The sequence below is a fragment of the Perna viridis genome, chromosome 3 (assembly GCF_037379345.1).
Source record: "Perna viridis isolate PV_CMFRI_1.1 ecotype Kerala chromosome 3, ASM3737934v1, whole genome shotgun sequence".
NCBI classification, from domain to species: domain Eukaryota; kingdom Metazoa; phylum Mollusca; class Bivalvia; order Mytilida; family Mytilidae; genus Perna; species Perna viridis.
In genome coordinates, this window is record NC_142447.1 from 22334635 (window position 1) to 22356139 (window position 21505).

General features: G+C 32.9%; 1 protein-coding gene across 1 annotated transcript in view; it reads left to right on the top strand.

Annotated features, from left to right (window-relative positions):
* Window positions 1-21505, top strand: part of LOC148621455 (DNA replication complex GINS protein SLD5-like) — a 62160-nt gene that overhangs the window by 18562 nt on the left and 22093 nt on the right. Inside the window, exons 3-5 of the mRNA XM_088575877.1 lie at window positions 4957-5010; window positions 5305-5402; window positions 14463-14551. Coding sequence (XP_088432003.1) covers window positions 4957-5010; window positions 5305-5402; window positions 14463-14551 — 241 coding nt within the window. The remainder of the gene's footprint in view (window positions 1-4956; window positions 5011-5304; window positions 5403-14462; window positions 14552-21505) is intronic.

Genomic DNA, 21505 nt, shown 5'->3' on the forward strand with positions numbered 1-21505 from the left:
TGAATGAAAATAAGCATAATAGTTCTTTAATGTATTGTGCTCAAAATGACTTGTGATTTTTAATCCATAAATAGATATGGCTGCCTATACTAAAAACGGAACTTAGGGGTCATAAGACAGTTTTTTGAAAAAAAAAATTAAAAATTGTTGGCCTTAGCAAAATTCTGGTTCAGGTCATGAAAATGCTATGAATAATTTTAGTTGATGTTAACTTAGCCTGTCTCATTCCTCAGGTTTTCAAATAAGCAAATGGTTAACCAGGTGAGCGATTCAGGCTCTCTTGAGCCTCTTGTTGGATGTTTCTTGTTGATTTTGATGTAATTACTTTCAAAAACCTTCTCTTCATAAACTACCATACAGAATTCAATAAAAGTTTGTATAACTGTTTTTTAGGGTGTCCTGCACAAAATGACTATTTGGAATTTTTAATGTGTGAATATAGGGGTGAGAAAGCAGTTTTTTGCATATACAGTCGAACCTCGTTGTGTCGAACTCAGATAACTTGAAACCTTGGATAACTCAAAGTAATCTGTCAGTCCCAGCAAAAGCTCCCTTTACATAATATACATAATGCATTCAAACCTTTGATGTGTCAAACTCTGAGTTGAAATTCCGGATAACTCAAGGTATTCACCCAGTCCCTCTGATTGGAAAAGCAGCAAACCCAAGATGTTTCAAGAATATGAAAACATTACCAACTGACTACAACTCAAATAAGAAAGCATGGATGACCTCAGAAATCTTTACTGCATGGATCACCAAACTTGAAAAGAAGTTTCAACGAGAGCAATGCAGAATCACCATGATTATAGACAACTGCCCAGCCCACCCGAAAGTGAAAGGTTTAAAGAATGTTCAGTTGGTATTTCTTCCACCTGACACAACCAATAAGACATAACCTGTGACCAAGGCATCATTCAGAACCTGAAGGTACACTACAGAAAGAGAATAATGTTAAAACAGATTTCATGTGCCAAGAAGAAAGTGGACTTCAACTTGACAGTTCTTGACATACTCAGACTTCTACAACGAGCATGGCTGTTTGTTACCCAGACTACTATCAGCAGTTGCTTCAGACATGCAGGTTTTACCACTGACAGCACGGCAACCTTACCTAGGAAGAAGACGATGACATACCTCCTGCACAACTCGCAGGAATCAACTTCAGAGAATAGGTGGATGTTGGCCGCAACATCCCAACTACCAAACCACTCACTGATGACGACATCATCAACCAGATCACCGACACACAAAATAACACAGGGCAAGACAGTGATGATGATGAACTGAATGTGCCAGAAAAAGCCTATTCCAACACTTGCTTCTATGATAGACATGACAGAAACCTACCAGAGCTACTTTGAGGCCCAGTATGACTCAGAAGACTTACTTCCACTAGTTACCAATGACTTCTTTACAAGGAAACAAATGAAGAAAAAACTCAACGCTAAGCAGACAATCCTCATGAGTGACTTTGCAACAGGACTAAGTTTGTTCCGCGAGTGCATCTGTATTTTGTATGTATGGTTTTGTGTAATCATGGAAAACTGTAATATGAATAGTGTTTGTTTATGTCAATATTTGTGAGTACTGTATACATGTGTATGTTATACTTGTATAACATGTTTGCCTTCTTGCCATACTTGAGAAATTTCAATAAAATTTGAAAACTGATAAATTGTTTGTTGTCTTTATTAAATTATCAGAGTAACGAAATTATAAAAAAAAAAAAAAAAGCAAACTAATAACACAATACAATAAAAAATATTGGAAAGTCTACATATTAAAAATCCCAAAAAACAATGTTATTAATAAACTGTATTGGTAAACACGTATTAAATGTACAGGGACAATGACAGTAGGATTTTATTTCCGGATGACAAAGCACCTGGGATGACTTGAACCTCGGATAACTCAAAAATTTCCTACTGGTCCCTTCGACTTCAACTTCATGAGGTTCAACTGTATGTCCAAAACTGTTAGGTTTAACCAAATTCTGACTGGGTAAAGTGCTCAGGTAAGTGTTCATCATGATGAGATCAATCTGTGATGTTATTTTGGTGAAAATTTGTTGACCCATGTTGGAACTATTGCCCCTTTTGCTGTTATTGATGTTATTACTTTCTAAAATCTTCTCAGAAACTACTGTACAGATTTCAGTGAAAGTTGGTATTTTTGTTTTTTAGGGTAGTCTTAACAAAAGGAATGGTTGAATATTTGATTGATGAAAAAACATGGCCGCTGCTACTTAACAGAGAGCAAAAGGGTCGAAATAAAGTTTTTTTGCAGATAACTCAAAAACTGTTGAATTTAACCAAATTCTGAAGGAAAGTAATATTGTTCACCATCAGTAGACAGACTTGCCCAAATTTTCAAAATGATTTGTTACCTGTTGTAGGATTTATGGCCCCTGAAACAGTTTTTTTATTGTTTTAATGTGTAAAACTCTCTGTAACCAATTGCAACAAAATTTAATGAAGTTGGAATAATTCCGCAAGCTGATCATTTGAAATTTTTCACCAGTCATAAAAACTTGACCGTCACTACAAAAATAGATCATAGGGGTCAAAATGCTTTTTTTTTTGGCATTTTTTATCAACTGTAGGAGAATAATGAAAATGAAAGCTATCCATAACATGATATTCTGAGTTGACAGGCAGTATTGAATTTATTTTTTAGGTGGCCATTTTACGACCATTGTCACCAGTTGCTCAGATTCCATCTTTAGGAAATTAGATGTTTTTTGTTAAATGGTGAAGAAGTAAAATTGTTCTTGGTGCCCATTTTTCCACTAAACATGGTCTTCTGATGTGAATGGTGATGATGAAAATTTTGGATAGCTGTAGTTTAACTTTATTTTATGTCCTTTTTCAGCTAATCTATATATAGCCCCATGCAGGTCCGGGTGTTAAAAGAATAGGCCTGCAGCAGTGCTAAGCTTGTCGTAAAAGGCGACTAAATAATGCTCAGAACCCTAGCCAGGGGCTAGGGCGCTTTGCCCACAGAGCAACTGGGATGTGTGCCCTAGGTGGTTGAATGGGGTACCCCTGGTGTATTACATGCTGGAGTTGTCAGGCTATAATACGGAAAACCTGACCGCAAACCATAGTGGTGCACCGTGTTGGGAAAGATGCCACGTTCCTCGCACGTTAAAGAACCCTACTGTGGTACTCTCCCGGAGTAGGAACCATAGGGCTCCGCCACAGGAGGCTAAATTGCCCGACCCTACCCACCTCTCCCTATTTCCAGTGGCAATCAAAATTTGTCGACCCCATTGTCCTTGTGTCCCATCCCTTTTTCATTTCATCATCATTTCATGTTCATTTTATCATCAATTTCATGTTCATCGTCTGAATATAGCTGAAATATTGCTGCTCGGACGTTAAACCCCAACAAACAAACAAACATACAGCTAATCTATACTAGGCTAATGCCCCTCATACCTCCCCAAATTTTTTCCAGATCTTCTAAAACACTTTGAAGACATTTCCAATATTTTACAGTGCCTTGTGTACTCTTTTGAACTTACAGCATTCTTCAATATTTGCTCATTTTCAGCAATTTTTTGTCAAACATAGTAACAAAGCATGATACCTTTGCTTACTTAGTTAATAGGGTGTGGTTTGTCACGTGAGAAATTCGGGCTCTTCGAGAACCTCTTGTTACTATATACTATATATTTTGTATTTTGTGTCAAATATTTAACACTATCAAATTCAAATTCGAGTTATGTGTCCATATTTGCCCCATCTGTTCAGGGTTCAACCTCTGTAGATGTATCTAGTTGTGCTATGCAAAGCATCAAAGCATTTTATCTGGATATGTGTTTGGTCTAAACTTCACAAATCTATAGCACACAGCAGCCTGTTATCCATATCAGCTAGGGAAAAAAATCCATAACATACCCCTTTGAGGATTTTACATGATTCACATAATCAATATCACATCTAATAACACCCTTTTTTGTAAACCCTTGATCTAGCTCTGGATCTGGTATATATTGGTACATTTACATGTATCTCTAGAATCTGGTATATATTGGTACATTTACATGTATCCCTAGAATCTGGTATATATTGGTACATTTACATGTATCTCTAGGATCTGGTATATTTTGGTACATTTACATGTATCCCTAGGATCTGGTATATTTTGGTACATTTACCAGTATCTCTAGGATCTGGTATATATTGGTACATTTACATGTATCCCTAGGATCTGGTATATTTTGGTACATTTACCAGTATCTCTAGGATCTGGTATATATTGGTACATTTACATGTATCTCTAGAATCTGGTATATATTGGTACATTTACATGTATCTCTAGGATCTGGTATATTTTGGTACATTTACCAGTATCTCTAGGGTCTGGTATATATTGGTACATTTACATGTATCTCTAGGATCTGGTATATATTGGTACATTTACATGTATCTCTAGGATGTTATGACCTTGTGTGGAAAAACCCATATGATATTCAGTAGTCAGAAGTGAAACTGAACAGGCATTTAGATCACACTCTAAAATTAGCTATGTCTTGTTTCAATGTTTCAAGAGACTACCATTTCCATGGAAGTTGCCAAAACTCATGATTTATGACCTTGCAATGTCTTAGAAATGTTACAGTTTGTGTAGGTAGCTAGAACTTGAAAATGGCTACAATCAAGATAACATAATAATAATGCAATGCAAAAAAAAAATGAAAACAGTATGCTGCATGGAGGTATTTGCTAAAGATCTCTATCAAATCTAATTCTCTTTGGTCTTTTGAACCGGTAGTAATGGCAGACCTTTAAGTTTGACAGTCCTATAAACTAAAGCTCCTTATGTAAAAAAAAAAGTCAAAAGTTTTCACCACACTTGAAATGTACAGAATCAGTAAAGCCTTTCATGGCTCTGTTATCTTACATCATAACTCAGTCCATACTTACTTAATTATCTGTTACTTTTCAGATAGACCGAATAAGATATGTGATAAGTAGCTACCTCAGGTGCAGATTGCAGAAAGTAAGTTAATACATGTTTAAACTAATTTCAAGATTTATCAGTAATTTAACATGCAGCTTTGTGTTCTCAGCTGGTGACCTGAATATTTTTTTTTTCAAAATCAGTCAAGAAATGACGATGTCAAGGATAACAATAGCATAAATCAGTTTTAGTGAATTCTGTTTTAAACAAGTTCAGGATGACAAATTGAATCATTGTTTGATTGTGTGGAGCAGGAGTGCATGGTCTTTTTCTTTTTTAAGATAATTAGATAAGCGATTTTTTTCAAATTTTTAATTCCCCCTTTTGAAACAGATTGAGAAGTTTACTACATATGTCCTGGAGCAGGAAAGACAAAGGAAAGAAGAGGAACCGACGAGAATATCTCAGGAAGAATTTACATTTGCAAATGAGTAAGTTCTTGATATAGAAATAAGTTTAGCCAATCCCTAGTGAAGAGGCTACTTCCACTATAGCTCCTATTTATCTGCCCCACTCTGAAAGCAAAAAAAACAACCTTTGTGTGGTTCCAATTATCACTAAATGAAAACGAAAATAAAATTTGGATCCCTGCACATCATGAAAAAAAGTATATTATGGATTTTATGTGCATCTATTCCTTTCAAAAACTTGCCATTTCATTCATGTTATTCTGTATTGTATTACTGACAGTTATTTCCCATTTTTTTCTCTGGAATCAAAATATTTCCATATTTATACTTTCTATATGCAGTGCTTTCATTAAGAGCCTTCACTCGGTACTTTTACATGGCCACAGTAGCATCTGGTACTGGCAGAATAAAATGAAAAGCAAAAAAAATAATGAGGAAAAATCTAGTAAATAGATATCTTAAGATTGTTCTGTGTATAGTCTATGTCTTGAAATCGCAATCTCTGGTATTTAGTATTGTTTATATGGATGTCTTGTTGAGGTCCGCGTCAGAATCTAATATAGCGGTAAAGCGCTTTAACCTATACAACGATTAACGAAAAGGTAATAGATGTAATGATGTCTAAACGAAAAGGCAAAGCAATTACCGATTATTTTGTGCCAAACAAAAAGCAAAACAAAGGTGAAGATTCTATGAAAACGTGTCAAAGCATGCCATTTGTATTTGGAATTGCCCCATACCCGTCCTTTATCCTGATATTTGTTGTGATTTGTGCAAACGAGTGCAGGAATTTTTAGTGTTGACAATGAGTCAACATGTGAAACAAACTTTTACAGAATATGATTTAAGGGAAGAACCATTTAATTTGTCAGGGAAGGGGGAGTTTTGGTAAAAATATTCTGGCAACCCTAAGTTTGAAAAGAACATGTCTGGCCTTTGCTCCTAGGAAAATAAAAAAAAAAATGGCCCCAGAATCAACAGTGCTATAAATAATAATAAAAAATATATACATTGTAATGTGAACAAATTCAACACTAGGAATCACAATCATGTTATGGAATTTCATTTAACAAATGTTTAGTTTTGTTCCTATGCTTTTATTTGCATGTGCAAGTGTTCGAATTTTGTAACAAGTAAATAAAAGCCTACGAACAAAATATAACATTTATCAAAATTTCATATAAAATTGCATAGTATTAAGCAGACAACAGAGTTTATCAACTTTTGTCTAGAAATGGATCTTGGGGGAATCATGGGGATCAAGCTCCTGGATTTTAGGGTTTTGAGACTAAATCAGTTATGATTGTTCATATATCATGATATCAAATTCATATATCTTATTCAAAACTGAAGCAAACATTGCAGACTTAATCCCATATTTTCAAGTCAAAATATAAATTACCAAAAAGCTAAAATCCAGGAGCTTCTTAGGGCTCCCCGACCCCTCGCCGAATATATTTGGTACCTCCTACTTTCTGTTAAGTAGCTCCTGCCTGAAAAGTCAAGAAACCCCTGATATGACCATTGCATTGCATATTTATACATCCACCATCTTATTTCTATGCATTCCTTATCACAGTGATTTTACATTGATTTATTGCCATAATCTTTACCCCTTGACTGAGAAAAAAAATGTCCAAATTCCTAATGAAAATAAAATTATAACTGTTATTCAATGTCCGATATACTATAGCATTAAAATTAGTAGGGAACCCAAATTATAGGAGAATACTAAATACTATATAATGCTTAGTAATGAAGTATAGTTTTGGTGAAGTTCGTGTACCTGAGTTGTCGGCACAGGATGTTCTACTGATAAGAACTCCTGCTTCATTTGACTCAGGACTTATTCTAATCCTCTCACTGGACAGATGGTTGTAATGTTACAGCACCTGTGGCAGAGTGAGGGATAGTTGCGTTTTTTTGATCAATTGGAATTTGTGGTATAAATGGATTTAAGACTTTGAACCAACTTGTTGTGATGTGGTGAATGAAAATTAGAACCATTGCTCTAGTTTTTTCGCTCTGATTGTTGTTAGATTTATCTTATTCTCAGAAGAAGTGAAACAAATTTTTGATGATTTTTTAATGTCAGTACAGTAAAATGGAAATATCCTAATTGGAAATTGACTGATTAGAATTGGGTCATTAAAGGGAGAAGACTGTGTAGTGGATAAAATCTGCTGATCTATGATTAAGTTTAATTCTCTCCCTTTTAATATGTTTGATGAATAACAACATGATTGATAAATCTGCTCAGTGACATGCCAAGATTTATAATTTATGCAAGTTAGAGTCAAATTATACAAACTTTTCTTTGATCTTTTTTTTTTTTCTCTTTTTCAAAATTTTTGCAAATCACACAATTGCTTTTTTTAATATAAATTAACAGCTATAAATATTGTGATAACTTCAAAGAATGTCAGCTTGCTTATGAAATTCTGGACTGATTACAAATTTTGAAGGATGTAATTAATTTCAAAGAGAAGTCCGGGGCACAATCATCTGTTAGTAATGGACCACAGCAAAGTTTAATAAAAATAAGATTAGTGTGGAAAAATCCAGGTTGGGATTATGTGTATGAAAAAAAAATGGTGTATTCATGAAAATACAGTGTAAATATCTGTAGTTATTAATGAATTTTACCAGTGGAACCAACCACACCAAAAAATCTAATAGCTATTTACAATAAATAAATCAAGGTTTTTTCAAGGTCATAATTTATAATATATCCATTGTCTTGCTCCTATTCAGTATTGATATCATTAGAATCTATACATTTCTCTATATATTCGATTGTTGCATAAATGTGTATAGTAAAACATGATCAAGATACACAAGTCCATACTAGAAATATAGGAAAAAATATCCGAGATTGATTATAAATTGTAAAAACTGATTTAAAGAATTATACACACCTGATGAATTATTCATTACAGTATTGCTGATGAAATCTGTTTAAGTGATATGATTGCTTTGAAACAGCCATTATGATTGAGTAATTCATTGCTATGAATTGTTTGTAATGTGTAATATTGATAAAGTCATAATATATGTAGATTGAGTATGTTTTTGATGTATAGCATACACATTATAAAGCACTCTTACAAATGAACATGAGATTTTCTCGTGATATTGTGTTATGCCTAGTGTTACCTCGACATGAAATATGGTTACAATGATAGAAGTAGGATTTACATCTTTTGGTGAAAATATTCTTTTGAAACATTTTCATATGTTTGAAATGCTTTAAACTTAATTCGAACTATCTTTTAAGTATGCAACATGGAAGAAGTACACATCTTTACTTATTAACAAGTACAGATTGAATTCTAAGCCAGTTAAAGCAATAGAACTATGACTTTATTGCTTATATGAAAATTAAGTTGATATTAACATGCAGTGCAGAAATTTATAAATGAAGAGGCTTGGAAACAGATTGGCTTTTTTAAGGGGGGAGGGCGGTTCCAGGCAAACATTTGCTAATTTAATCAAAATTATTAAAATTTCCAAATATAAGTTGGGGCTTTAGCCAGTAAGCACCCTCCTCTTCCCCTCCTTTTTCCTAGATCTGTCCCTGCAACATGCAACATGCATGTTTTTAAACAAATAGTCTATTTACTAATTTTTTGTTTAAATACAAAATAATAGATTCACTGGTACTTATAAGATTAAAGTCAGATATTTCACATCTTTTTATGAAGCCTTTTTTTCTCATACTTTTAAAAATATTTTTATGCTGTTTTGAATTTCATCTTGATTTGAAATAAATGTATGGCTGTTATCTGCTCACATTTATTTACCTGTTTTACTCTATATTTGAGTTTGAATGCACTAATGATGCTCAAATCATTGCTAGTATTTCAGTTACAAACTGTTCAGGAATATAGCATGAATTTTACATCACAATGCCATCAACCTATCAAACTATTTGTATGGATGAATATTAAGTTGGTTTGTTGACATAGGACTTCTATCATATTCAGAGAAGTGATATAAATAAACAAGTGTACATGTAGGTCTGTTAACAGACTAAACTAATTACAGAAATAGATCATAAAGTGGGCTATCCGAAAGGGACAGCCCTTGTACATTCATTTAGCATGTGCCCTGAAATCTCTTATACCTGAGTTAACGTGACACTTTTAATTTGATTGGCCCATGATAACAATGACATTTTCACAATATTCTTGATGCATTTTTGTTGCATGAGGAAATGATTGATTGATTAATGATGTTAGTTATTAGCTATTATCCTGTTAATTGTGGATTTGTTTTTCTGAACCTATAACATTCAACTATAAATGCAGCAAAAATTGCATAAGCAACAAATGTCCCAGCAAAACAGGTTTCTGTTAAGCTATAGTGAATGACCTCTGAATTGTTTACCATCTGATTCAGAAATTATTGACACTTTATTTTATGGACTGGTGATATGGAGTGGAGTCAAGGATTAAACTATGGAAATTCTGAGGATTTTTATACCCCACAAAGTTTTGGGGTATATAGGAATCACCTTTTCCATTTGGCTTTCCCTCTGTCCACACTTCTTGTAAGTGCACATCCTCCTTAACTTTAGGAGGGTTGAGCATCATGTGAAGATGTGCTAGATTGATGGATTAATTGGTGGTTTCTGAGGTAATATTTCAGTATATCTGGGCAATGAACATGAAATGAATGATAAATTGTATATGAAATGATGATGAAATGAAAAACAGGGTAGGAAACAAGGATCATAGGGTTGACAAATTTTTATTGCCACTGGAAATGGGGAGAGGGGATAGAGTCAGGCAATTTAGCCTCCTGTGGCGGAGCACCAAACTTCCAACTCCTATCAAATATTCTTTAATCTTTCCCAACACGTTGCACCACTGTGGTTTGCAGTCAGTTTTTCTGTATTATGGCCTGACGATCCTAGTATGTAATATGCCAGGGGTTATCCCATTCCATAACCTGGGGCATACAACCCAGTTGCTTTATAGGCAGAAAGCCCTAGCCCCTGGCCAGGGTTCTGAGCACTATTTAGTCACTTTTAAAAACAAGCTTAGCGCTGCTACAGACCTTTTTTTATTTTACACCCAGACCTGCATGGGGCTAGATGTGCTTGAAGGAATAAAGTTAGTGTCAGATGATTTTAAAGGGAGATTATCCATTTTAAGGTTTTTACATATGAAAACCTAGTAAGCACAACTCCTCCTAAACCACTCAAGGGATTATGATGAAATTTAATAGGAAAGTTATGTATCATATGCAGATGTACATGAAGGAATACAGATACTGTCGGAAGACCCCAAAGAAAGATAATTGAACTTTAAAAGTGTTTAACATCTGATAACCTCAAAAGCAGAACTCCTCCTAAACCACTCAAGGGATTTTGATGAAATTTTTTAGTAAGGTTGAGTATCATATATAGATGTGCATGAAGGAATCTTCTTTCAGACAACTCTAAAGGGAGATAATCCAACTTAAGTGTTTTACATGTCAAACCACAACTCCTCCTAAACTGTTCAAGGGATTTTGATGAAATTTTAAATGTACATTATTGTTCTTGTCAGAGGACTCCAAAGGGAGATACTTTGTAATTGAAGTTAAGGGTTACAACTTTAACTTCATTTGTAGTGGAGGTATTCTCTTTGTGTGCTTGCTCACAGTATTTCTAGTTCCTGTTAATTTTATTGATTATTATCAATGAAATTTATAGTAATTAAATGAACCAAAATTACATGTATTTAACCATTTCATAAAAGGAGTAAACATTATTCTGAAATTTCATTTCTTAACAGCAAAACTCTTTAGAGTGATTAGAATTTTTAGAACATTTATTATTATTTTTTTTATACTGTTTTGTAGGCCTTACAAGATGATAGGAGTTGTACCCTAAATTGAAGGCAAGATTACACCATTTTGTATTTAGTAGGGAGTATTTAGTGATAGGGGTGTCTGGCCTACCTTCCTTCCTTCCTTCCGTACTACCTTCCTTCATCTTTTTGTTATGCAGAGGGGGGGTCCATTTCTTAGTGTTATTCCTCCAACCACTGACTGGTTTTTATTGACATTTTCACAGAATCTTTATTACATATTTTCATTGTGCATCTATTTTAGATTTTGATCTCGATAAGTTTTGAGATTAAATGGTGCACACTATAAAATGGGGGATTAGATGTACCAATTTAGTGTGCATTGCCCACTATTTTTCTAGTTATACCCCTACTTAAAATTGATGGGTGTATAATGTAATGTCTTCCTTCCATTACAGAGAGGCAGACTCACCTCTTATCCATTATGTCTTCTACACTGCTGAAAGGAAGTGTATGAAATTTTCACGGAATTTATATTATATATACCCATTGTGCACCTCCCAATTTTTTAAATTTTGATCTGAATCAGTAGCACATTGCAAAACATTGACTCTGTCACAGGGCCCAACCCTTAACCATTACTCCTCCTACACTGCTTAATGGAATTTAACCAAACTTTCACGGTATCTTTATTACATATTCTCATTATGCACCTCCTATTTAAAATTTTGATCAAAGTCCATTTTGGGGTTTAACATTTTTTCATTAATGAATGTGGCAACATTCGGGAGGGGAGATCACTCTTATATCCATTACTCCTCCTACACCTTTGAATTGAATTTAATGAAACTTTTACAGAATCTGTATTACATATATTACCATTATGCACCCCTTACTTAAGATTTTGATCCAAATCAATTTGGAGGTCAAAAGGGGTATATCATCAAATGAAAGAGTGGGGTATCAATTTAATGAGCATTACTCACAGTTTTTCTAGTTTTATTTGTGTATAACTACTAAGATGGTGGTGGTCTCATGGTCTTCCCCCACAAACCTCCTTTAGCCTTTTGAAGGATTCATTTATAAGTTACTGTACCCTTGTATTTTACCTTATTAATCATTTTATTGCTTTCTTTTGATAATGTGTCTGTAAAATAACCACAGACAGACAGCAAGATAGAAAAAATTAAAAAATGAGGAAAATATTCAAACTCCTTGAAGTCACACCTTGTCTCCACTCAAAGACACCACCCCACTTTTTAATAGTAATCTTGAACAAATTTAGTACACATGTACTTGAAGTTTAGTATACTTAAAAATAATATTAAAGGTTGACTTAATTTTATCAGCAAGCATAAAGCTCCATATTGTGAAGGTTAAAAAGCGATAACAGTCTACTGACTAGACAATACACGTCTCCCCCATTTTGGTCACGTTTCAGTTTTTGGCAGTAATTAATATTCAGAAGGTTCATAGCTTGAGCAGGTGATTTATTTTTGTCAGCTTTTTTGTAATTAGTTGATAACCAATCTAATATTGATTTTTCTATTCAGTACTTTTTGGCTGATGTATTTGAAATGTTTTACAGTCTTTCATTAAATTAGATTTGAAGACAGAATATTTTTTTGTGTTATTTAAAGTTTTATTCTGTTCTATTCAGTAATTAATGAATTGATAACAGTCTGTCTTGCTGCTCTAAATTGTAGAGGTATTTTGCCAGATGGCATACCCCTTAGATATTGTAATCTACATCACTGCTGAATTCCATAGTATTCCACAGTATGCAATATAAAAGTCTGTTACCTCTAATTCTTGGACAAGTATAAGATGACTGGCAAGTTGGAGTATAGTGAAAATTATTTTATATGTAGATTAAATAAAACATTAAAACTCAGTGAACTTTTTTATATTTTACACTCTGTAATATGCTGACTTTACAATTTGTATTGCGCACCTCCTAACCTTGTATAAAATTTTGAATCTAAAGGTCCTTAAGTTCAATTATTCAATTCAAAACCTTTTGTCTGATTTTATGAGCCACTAAAAACACCTCCTTAAAATAAAAAATATGGTGAAACCTGTTGATACCTAGTCCCCGTAGAACTGTAGAATTTGTAAAGACAGGTGTTCAGTATATCAAGGTTCAAAATGCATTTAAACTTGTATAAAATGACTTAAGAGTTTAGAAAGTATCTAATTTAGACAGGTTATCTGGTTGTTTAGAATGGTTAAGACAGGTTATCTGGTTGTTTAGAATGTTTTAGACAGGTTATCTGGTGGGTAAGAGTTTGGTTTAGACAGGTTATCTGGTGGTTAAGAGTTTGGTTTAGACAGATTATCTGTTTGTTTAGAGTGGTTTAGAGTTTGGTTTAGGCAGATTTTACTGTACATATTACATTATTGACTTCATAACCAAAAAAAATAAAGAAGTTCCTCCACAGATATTTGAAAAATTCATTACTTTTACCTCTTTAACCTGTTATCTTTATTTTAGGACTCAACCCAAGAATTAATTAGGTAATAAGAATCAGATAGAATATATGTATCACATGGTACTTATAATGCTATTGTCACCTTTCTTAAGTTGTTTGTAAAACTTTCCCAAAACTTGGAAACTAACCAAGATAGAGGAAATTGATGAGATGCAGAGCAAATGTTGTATGTCTCTACTGTTTTTCTTCCTGTATTAATTGTCCAACATTTATGTGAAGAGATTGACATTGAACTTGAATATATATATAAAAATAGCAGAGAATGTTACGTAATTGGGATGATGTTTTATCATTGTAATAACATTTGAGTTTTTGGCAAGGTTTCACATGCAATACTGATTGTTCAAGATATTTTTAAAGTTAAATGCATCACTCCCATCAGTTTTAAAATAACCTCACTAAAATGTTTGATTTTGCATTCACGTTAGACTGATGATCTTCAGAAATTGTCATAATCGTGTAACAGTTGGTTAATATTGTTCATTTATGGATATGTTTAGTCAGCTTAACAAGACAAAAGTTTAAACATGATGGCTTGTATTTGTCACAATATTTTAGATTTCTGAGTTGCTTATTTAACTTTGCATTAAGAAGTAAGTGGAGTATTAATCTAATTTTTGAAGTTTATAACTACATGTAACTCAAATATATTTTTAGTGGTATAGGCAGATTTCAGTAGCCAGAAACTTATAGCTTGTACAACTTGTATAATAGTAACTTACCTCAGCAATACTGAAGAACTACATGGTTTTTCATTTCATTTACATTTACCGAGGAATCATTTCTTTCAGATATGCAGAGACATTAGAGGAACATTTTCGGAATGTTGCCCTTCGCCACATGCCCCCTAACCTACAGACACTTGACCCAAAGCAAACCGGTAGGTAATTGATGAAGGATGATCTACCATTTCAAACTGCAGAAATTTTCTGTTCCATATCTGAGAGTCAATATGTACCACTAGAATTACCTACACACTATATAAAGTGACTGTTCTCTAGACAGAGATAATTTTTTTCCACTTTTTTGCGGAATTCCGCTAATTGAAATCCAGATTTAACCATTACAATTCTTTTTTTTTTTTACTGTTTATTTATTTCTGATTTACCAATGTCTGTTTTATTTGATGACCTCGTAAAATCATCACTGTCTATAGTTCATTAATTGTCCATGTCAGTGTTTTAAGTTGTAATAAGTGAGATACATCCTATTGTGCTCATTGGTAAAGAAATTTAAGGCTTTTTTTATACCCCTACTCAACAAGTGGGTGTTAATTGGAAGCACCTTGTCTGTCATGTCCATCCATTAAAATTGGCAATTATCTCCCAATTCAAACTTAATGTGTGGCCTAATATACATAGGATATATTGTGAGGGATTTAGTGTGCTGTCCGATATTATTATTATTATTACAAACATTTATATAGCACATTATATAATACAATTACTCTAAGCGCTTTTCGTAAATTAAAATCACATTTAAGAATGCAAAAATGTACAAAATAAAATATCACAACTTAAAAAATTATAAAAATAATATTGTGGATGCATAAAAAAAATTTAATATTATATATTTACACTGACCAATTAAAATGAATCTTAAGCAAGAATCAAGGTCAAGAAGCCATTAATAAAAATGATATGGAAACTGTCATACAAAATTTAAAATTAAAAATATTACGATTCAGATAAAAATGAATAAAATGTATGTTATCTAAAAAGCAAGTTTAAAAAGATGAGTCTTGAGATCTTTTTTGAAAAACATCCAAGAAATTCACATTTCAGAGTTTGGAAGGCAAGCTGTTCCATAAAGTGGCCGCAGATTTATCAAAACGTCTCTCTCCATAGGATTTAGTTCTTACTTTCAGCACTTGTAGTAGGTTGCTATTTTCAGAACGCAAGGTTTGTACAGGTCTATAAACAGATATAAGTTCTTGGAGATATCTTGGTGCGTTCTCATGTAGAGCTTTGAAAACATGCATTAAGATCTTGTACTCACAACGAAACTCGATCTGAAGCCAGTGGAGAGCAACAAGAACTGGTGTGATATGTTCATGCTTTTTCATTTTTGTCACTAGTCTTGCAGCGATATTTTGTTTTCGCTGAAGTTTTGTTATAATCCCTGCATTAACACCATACAATAGTTTCTCTGGCAGATATCTACTAACTGCACAGATGAGGGTAAACCTAGAAGGATCCCGCATGCAACTTCATATTTTAGATTTGATCTTGACATATGTAAAATCTTCTCTTAAGTCCTCTTAATCTTCAGTGAGACATGCCATTAAGGATGCATATACCTGCATTGATTGGTGTGAAAAATTTTGGATTCTTTAGATATCATATATTATATGGAGAAATGGATGAATGGACGGAGATTTGTACGATTAACTTGAGGATCACTATACTATACCAATTGCTCAGTATAAGCCCTCTACCCTGCCACCATGGCAAGTGAAAAAGGCAAAAATCATCTAGACTGTACTGTACTTTCTTCCATTTTTTTTTCCCAACACAATGAGATTACTGGTTGTATGCACACCGTGTCTTATGAATAATACTGTTTAATTTGCTCACAAAATCATAATGCAAACATAATAAAACTTGCCATGAACTCTGGTTGTACCTTGTGATTATTACTGTAGACCATATGTTACTGTATGAGACCATACTCAGAGCTCTAGTACTATACTTTTTAGGTCCTCTATGATTCATGCATATTGTGTATTGTTATTATATTGTACATTGTCAAGGCAGCTAGTCCTTATTATGCATGTAAGTCATTTATCATGATGTTTACTGTGGACTTTGGTAATTTGGCCATGTTTTCCATAAATGCATACAAAGAGGGAATTATCCCGGGGGTGAAGATTCTTTAAGGTTAAATATTTAACTTCCGCGGGTGGACTTTGTCTTCTCATAATTGTATGGTCATTTACTGGATTTACTGACTTTGATAGATAACTTTACAATTGAAAAGGAGGTCTGACTTAATTCAGACAGATTTTAATACTTACTCAATAATAAAAATACCAAATCTTATTGATTGTCCGGTGAACCACATATGATCACTGGAAGACCAACTCTACCACAAATATAACTGTTTTACTCACTATTAAGCTTGTTATGAAAAATCACAATTGTGTGTACAGTGAGTCAGCAAAATAGAGTGATGGCTCAATCCTTCTCAGACTTAAGTTAAATTAAATTAAATTTGCTGAACTTATAGAATAAGGAAACAGAATTGATCATTATGTGTACAGTGTTGTCATTAACAGGACGGATCTAGACACTTTGAAAAGGAAGGGTGCCAGCTGGGGTTCCTCAAAAAGGGGGGGGGGTAGGACATTATTTACTATTTTTTTGTCAATTTTACTCATCAAAATAGCAAATTTTCCAATAAAAAGGAGAGGTGCCAAAAATGAAAATATAATTCCTATTGCTTCAGTAGGAAGCTCTTATCCCCCTTGTTTGCCATTTTTAAATCTCTGAATCAGGCAAAAAAAATGCATGTGTATTCACGAAGATGCTCTTAAAAAAATCTAAGGTTGGTATGTAGACCCAACTTGTTAAAAAATTGTTTCAAATGTTTTTGTCTGGATAGTGTTTTAAAAACATTTAGACTTTAATAGTGCTCAATGTAAAAAAATAGTCCAAAAAAAATTTTTTAGGGTTGGTAGGATTTGCAGATATACATTTTTTTTTTTTTTTTTTTTTTTTTTTTTTTTTCCTTTTTTTTTTTTTTGTAGGTCTCAACCACTTTTGTCATTTTGAAAAATTAGTTTTATTGTTACAATTTTCTGAGAACGAAACATTTATATTGATTATGCTGTATGAATACAGTTTGTCTCCCAAATATTGCAAGGCCCAATATGTTGTTCAATACATAAGCAGCATATTGGTACAGTGTAATATGTAATTATACATCGCACAATAAATTTAGGTGGGGGTGGGGTGACCGTTGTAATATTTTTTACCTGTCAGTCCATCATTGCATATTTTTGCCTTGGATAGAGCCTCCATTTTTGCTGAGATTTGTGTATGTGAAAATTTTTTTTTAAGGGGTATGTAGATGTAACGTTTCTTGAATGTGCACATGAGGGTGTGTGGTGTATTGTGAGATCCTTTAATTATAGTAGATATTTTAACATAAGAAGTTCAGGGGCTTCTGTAGTAGCTTATTCATATGGTAATGAAATATGGTCCCATAAATACCAAATGAATGTTTTATTCCATATAACTAAATTTTACCCACAAAAAAACAACATAAAATGTGTACTTTAAGTGTCATTTTATACAAATTGAGATATAGATCAGTTTTATTTTTATGCTAATCTGAAATAATTCTATTCCAAAATATTAACAATCTGAACTTTCAAAACCTATATGTTAAAAGAAGTTGAACAAAATAAATTCTTTATCAATAATGCAGTTCATGTTTTTCTGTTAAAGGCCTTGAAAAGTCAAATATATTTTGCGCAAAAGCCTAATTTAAATCTGGGATATTGCAGCCGTGACACATCAAATCACCTTGAACTTGATCTTGTTATATCTCACTGCATTAAGTGCTTTGTTTATTTAGTGTTTCAGATGAACTATTTTGTACTGATGGATGAAAATATCTATTAAATATCAAATAATCTTATTTCCTTTTGTTTGGATCAAATTATGGCCTATAATGGCTATTTGTAGCCAAGCTTGTTGAATCTAAAGTGCAACATGGTTTGACCTTGTGTCTATTTATATACAGTGGGGAAGTTATCTTATTTGTGTGTCAAAGAATAGATATACTGGTATAAAACAAATGTTTACTTCTGTGAATTAATAGAATGTTTTTTGTTTTTCTCTTATTTTGTTTGTTCCAAGACATTGTCAGACATTAATGTCTTGAATGACTGGTGCAAAAATGTTAGAACTAATAGAAACAATACTTGAAAGGCACAAATATTTGTTTTGAATGGTATGTACAAGAAAGGTTTGTTTTTCATATACATTTTTATCACTTTATTGAATTAGTTAATGCCTGTCTGTCTGTCCTCATGTTTATACTTGCACAGATATTTTCTAAGTTTCAAAAACACAATACATGCTCCTATTGTACTATTATAGAAAACATAGAATTGTGGCATTTTTTTCCTTGGATTACCTCAGCAATAAGGCTGTTCTCCTTGATGAAAATGGCGTGAAAATAATCCCAAATAAGGTAAACTATTTCCCATATGGTAGTATGTAGGTCTGTTTAAAACTACACTGATTAAATGTTAATGAGTTTGGTTTTTTTTTCTTAACGTCCTCTTTACATTGAATCATTTTAACTTCAGATTCAAGGTTTTGCACAGTTATTCCAAATTTACCCAGTTTCAAGAAATTATTCATATTTTCCCAATTAGATAAAGATGAAGTTAATTTCTATATTACTGGAGATCAATTTTATGCCAACAAACTTTCTTTAGAAACAAACCTAAAACAATTGCTGTATTATAAGCTCACTTGGCTTCCGTTGTCGTCGTCGTTAACAATTTCTTCAAACATCTTTTCCTCTGAAACTACTGAATGGATTTGGATGCGACTTAAGATGGTTGTTCCTTCGAGTATCCTGCTCAAAATGACCAATTGGATTTTTGATCTGTTAAAAAACATGACCATCATTACTAAAAATAGAACATAAGGGTCAGACAGCAGATTTTTGCATATATCTCAAAAACATTTAGGTTTAACCAAATTCTGACATTGGATAAAAGTATTCAGCATGATGAGATCTATCTATGGTTAAATCTTGTTGAAAATCTGTTGACCCATGTTGGAGTTATTGCCTTTTGGATGTTTTTTTTTTTTTTGCTGTTTTTGATGTTATTACTTCAAAAAATCTTCTCTCAGAACTATTCTGAAAAGTTCAATGAAAGTTGACATTTTTGTTTTATAGGGTATCCTTAACAAAATAACGTTTGGATTTTTGATCGCTGAAAAAACATGACTACCGTTTCTAAAAATAGAACAATGGGGTCGGACAGTAGATTTTTGCATACATTTCCAAATCTGTTAGGTTTAACCAATAGATTTCAATTGCTGAAATGATCCTTATAAGGCTTACAAAAGTCTCCAATGAATTAAATGGAGTCAAAATTGTCTGACAACTTGTTAGAGTTATTGCCCTTTAAAGGCCAAAATTTAACAAGGTGAGCAATTCAGGCTCCTGGGAGCCTCTTGTTAATTCTTAAAATCATCTGCATTGTCATTGTTTTGATAGTAATTTTTAAAAAAAATTGAGCTGGTGTATAATATTTCCCTGTGAGTGATGGAATTCGGCTATGAAAATGAAATGAGTTACAAATGCTTCATTTAGCAGTGAATTAAACATGCAGGGATTATGACCAGTGTTGATGGAAGGCAATGATGAATTCATGAAACAAAGATGTCAATGTAATAAAGTAATTACGTAACCATATTTGTGTAAACTAATTCAACATCTCATTAGTAAAACTAAATGTTGTGTTGAATGTACAGCTAAATTTCGTTCATTTTCCTTGAACTAATAGTATATTATGTACGTAGAATAATTTACATATTTTTATGTTAGAAAAATTCTCATTGTATTTCAAATAATTTTATCTAGAGCAAAAATTATAATATTTGAATAATTTTTTTTTTTTGCATACTTAATTTAATTTGTTATGAACCCTTATCCTGTTAGTGATTTTTTGCCAAAAATTCAAGTTCTTAACATTTTAAAAAGTTTAAGTGGTAAATTGAAATGTAAAATTCTTTGACAATATCAAATTTAAGGTCTTTTAGAATGGCAATGTACAAGTGCAGTCTTTGCACTCTTTCAAAAATTTATTATCAGGTGCTATGACTTTTCCCTTGCCCCAGTGTTTAACTTAGTCATTTTCCTTGCCCCAATATTTAACTTAGCCTTAGCAGATTTTCCCTTGCCCCAGTGTGTAACTTTGCCCTGGCAGATTTTCCCTTTTCCCAGTATTTAACTTGAAAAAATTTTAAGTCAGTCAGTCAATATCAGATTTATCAGATTAAGGCTGTAATAACTCAGTTTAGTCAGTTAATTGAGAAATCTTGCCAGGGTCATTAGGACTACTTGTACTTTTTTCTACAAGCACTTTAGTGATAACCCTGAACTCGGGTAATGGCTATAATTGTAAATACATTTAACTGATTAAGTTGACAGTTGTCCAAGGGCGTCTGGTGTTTTGTTCACATTGATTGTGCTGTGTATTGTATTTTTGGTAGTTAAAATCTTTTTTATACTTTGTATATGAATTTCTGCATGAATGCTGGCCAATCATCTGCACAGAAGGTATATTCTCTATTTCAAAGCTTTACACCTTTGCAACACTCAGTCCTTAATCCTTCTTCTCTATGCAAATTAGCACAGTACAACCAAAATAGCATGCAGATTTGTAATGAGCAGTGCTCATGTCCTGTGAATTTTTCACAACCTGTATAGCAGAGAAAGGAGTGATATTTTGTGAATCAGGAAGCAGCTATGCAATTTAAAGCAATTTGATTGGTCACAGTTTGAGCTAAGGAAGGATTTGAGGAAAATCTCAATTTGAGATGTTTTATGACCCCGGCCCCTGAGGTAGTATTCTGCCATGTGCTTTTACAGATATATATATAGTTAAAATAACAATTTGCATGGAAAATAAAGGATTAAATGTATTGCTCTTCAACTCAGATTTTCTATAGACTGTACTCAATATGTTAACAATTATATAAATGTAAGTGCCTTAATTTGTTATCTGTTTCATTCCTTTCTTATGTAATGTAGAACTAGACAATTTGAGAAATAAAGAGGGTCTTGGAAAATGATTGAACAA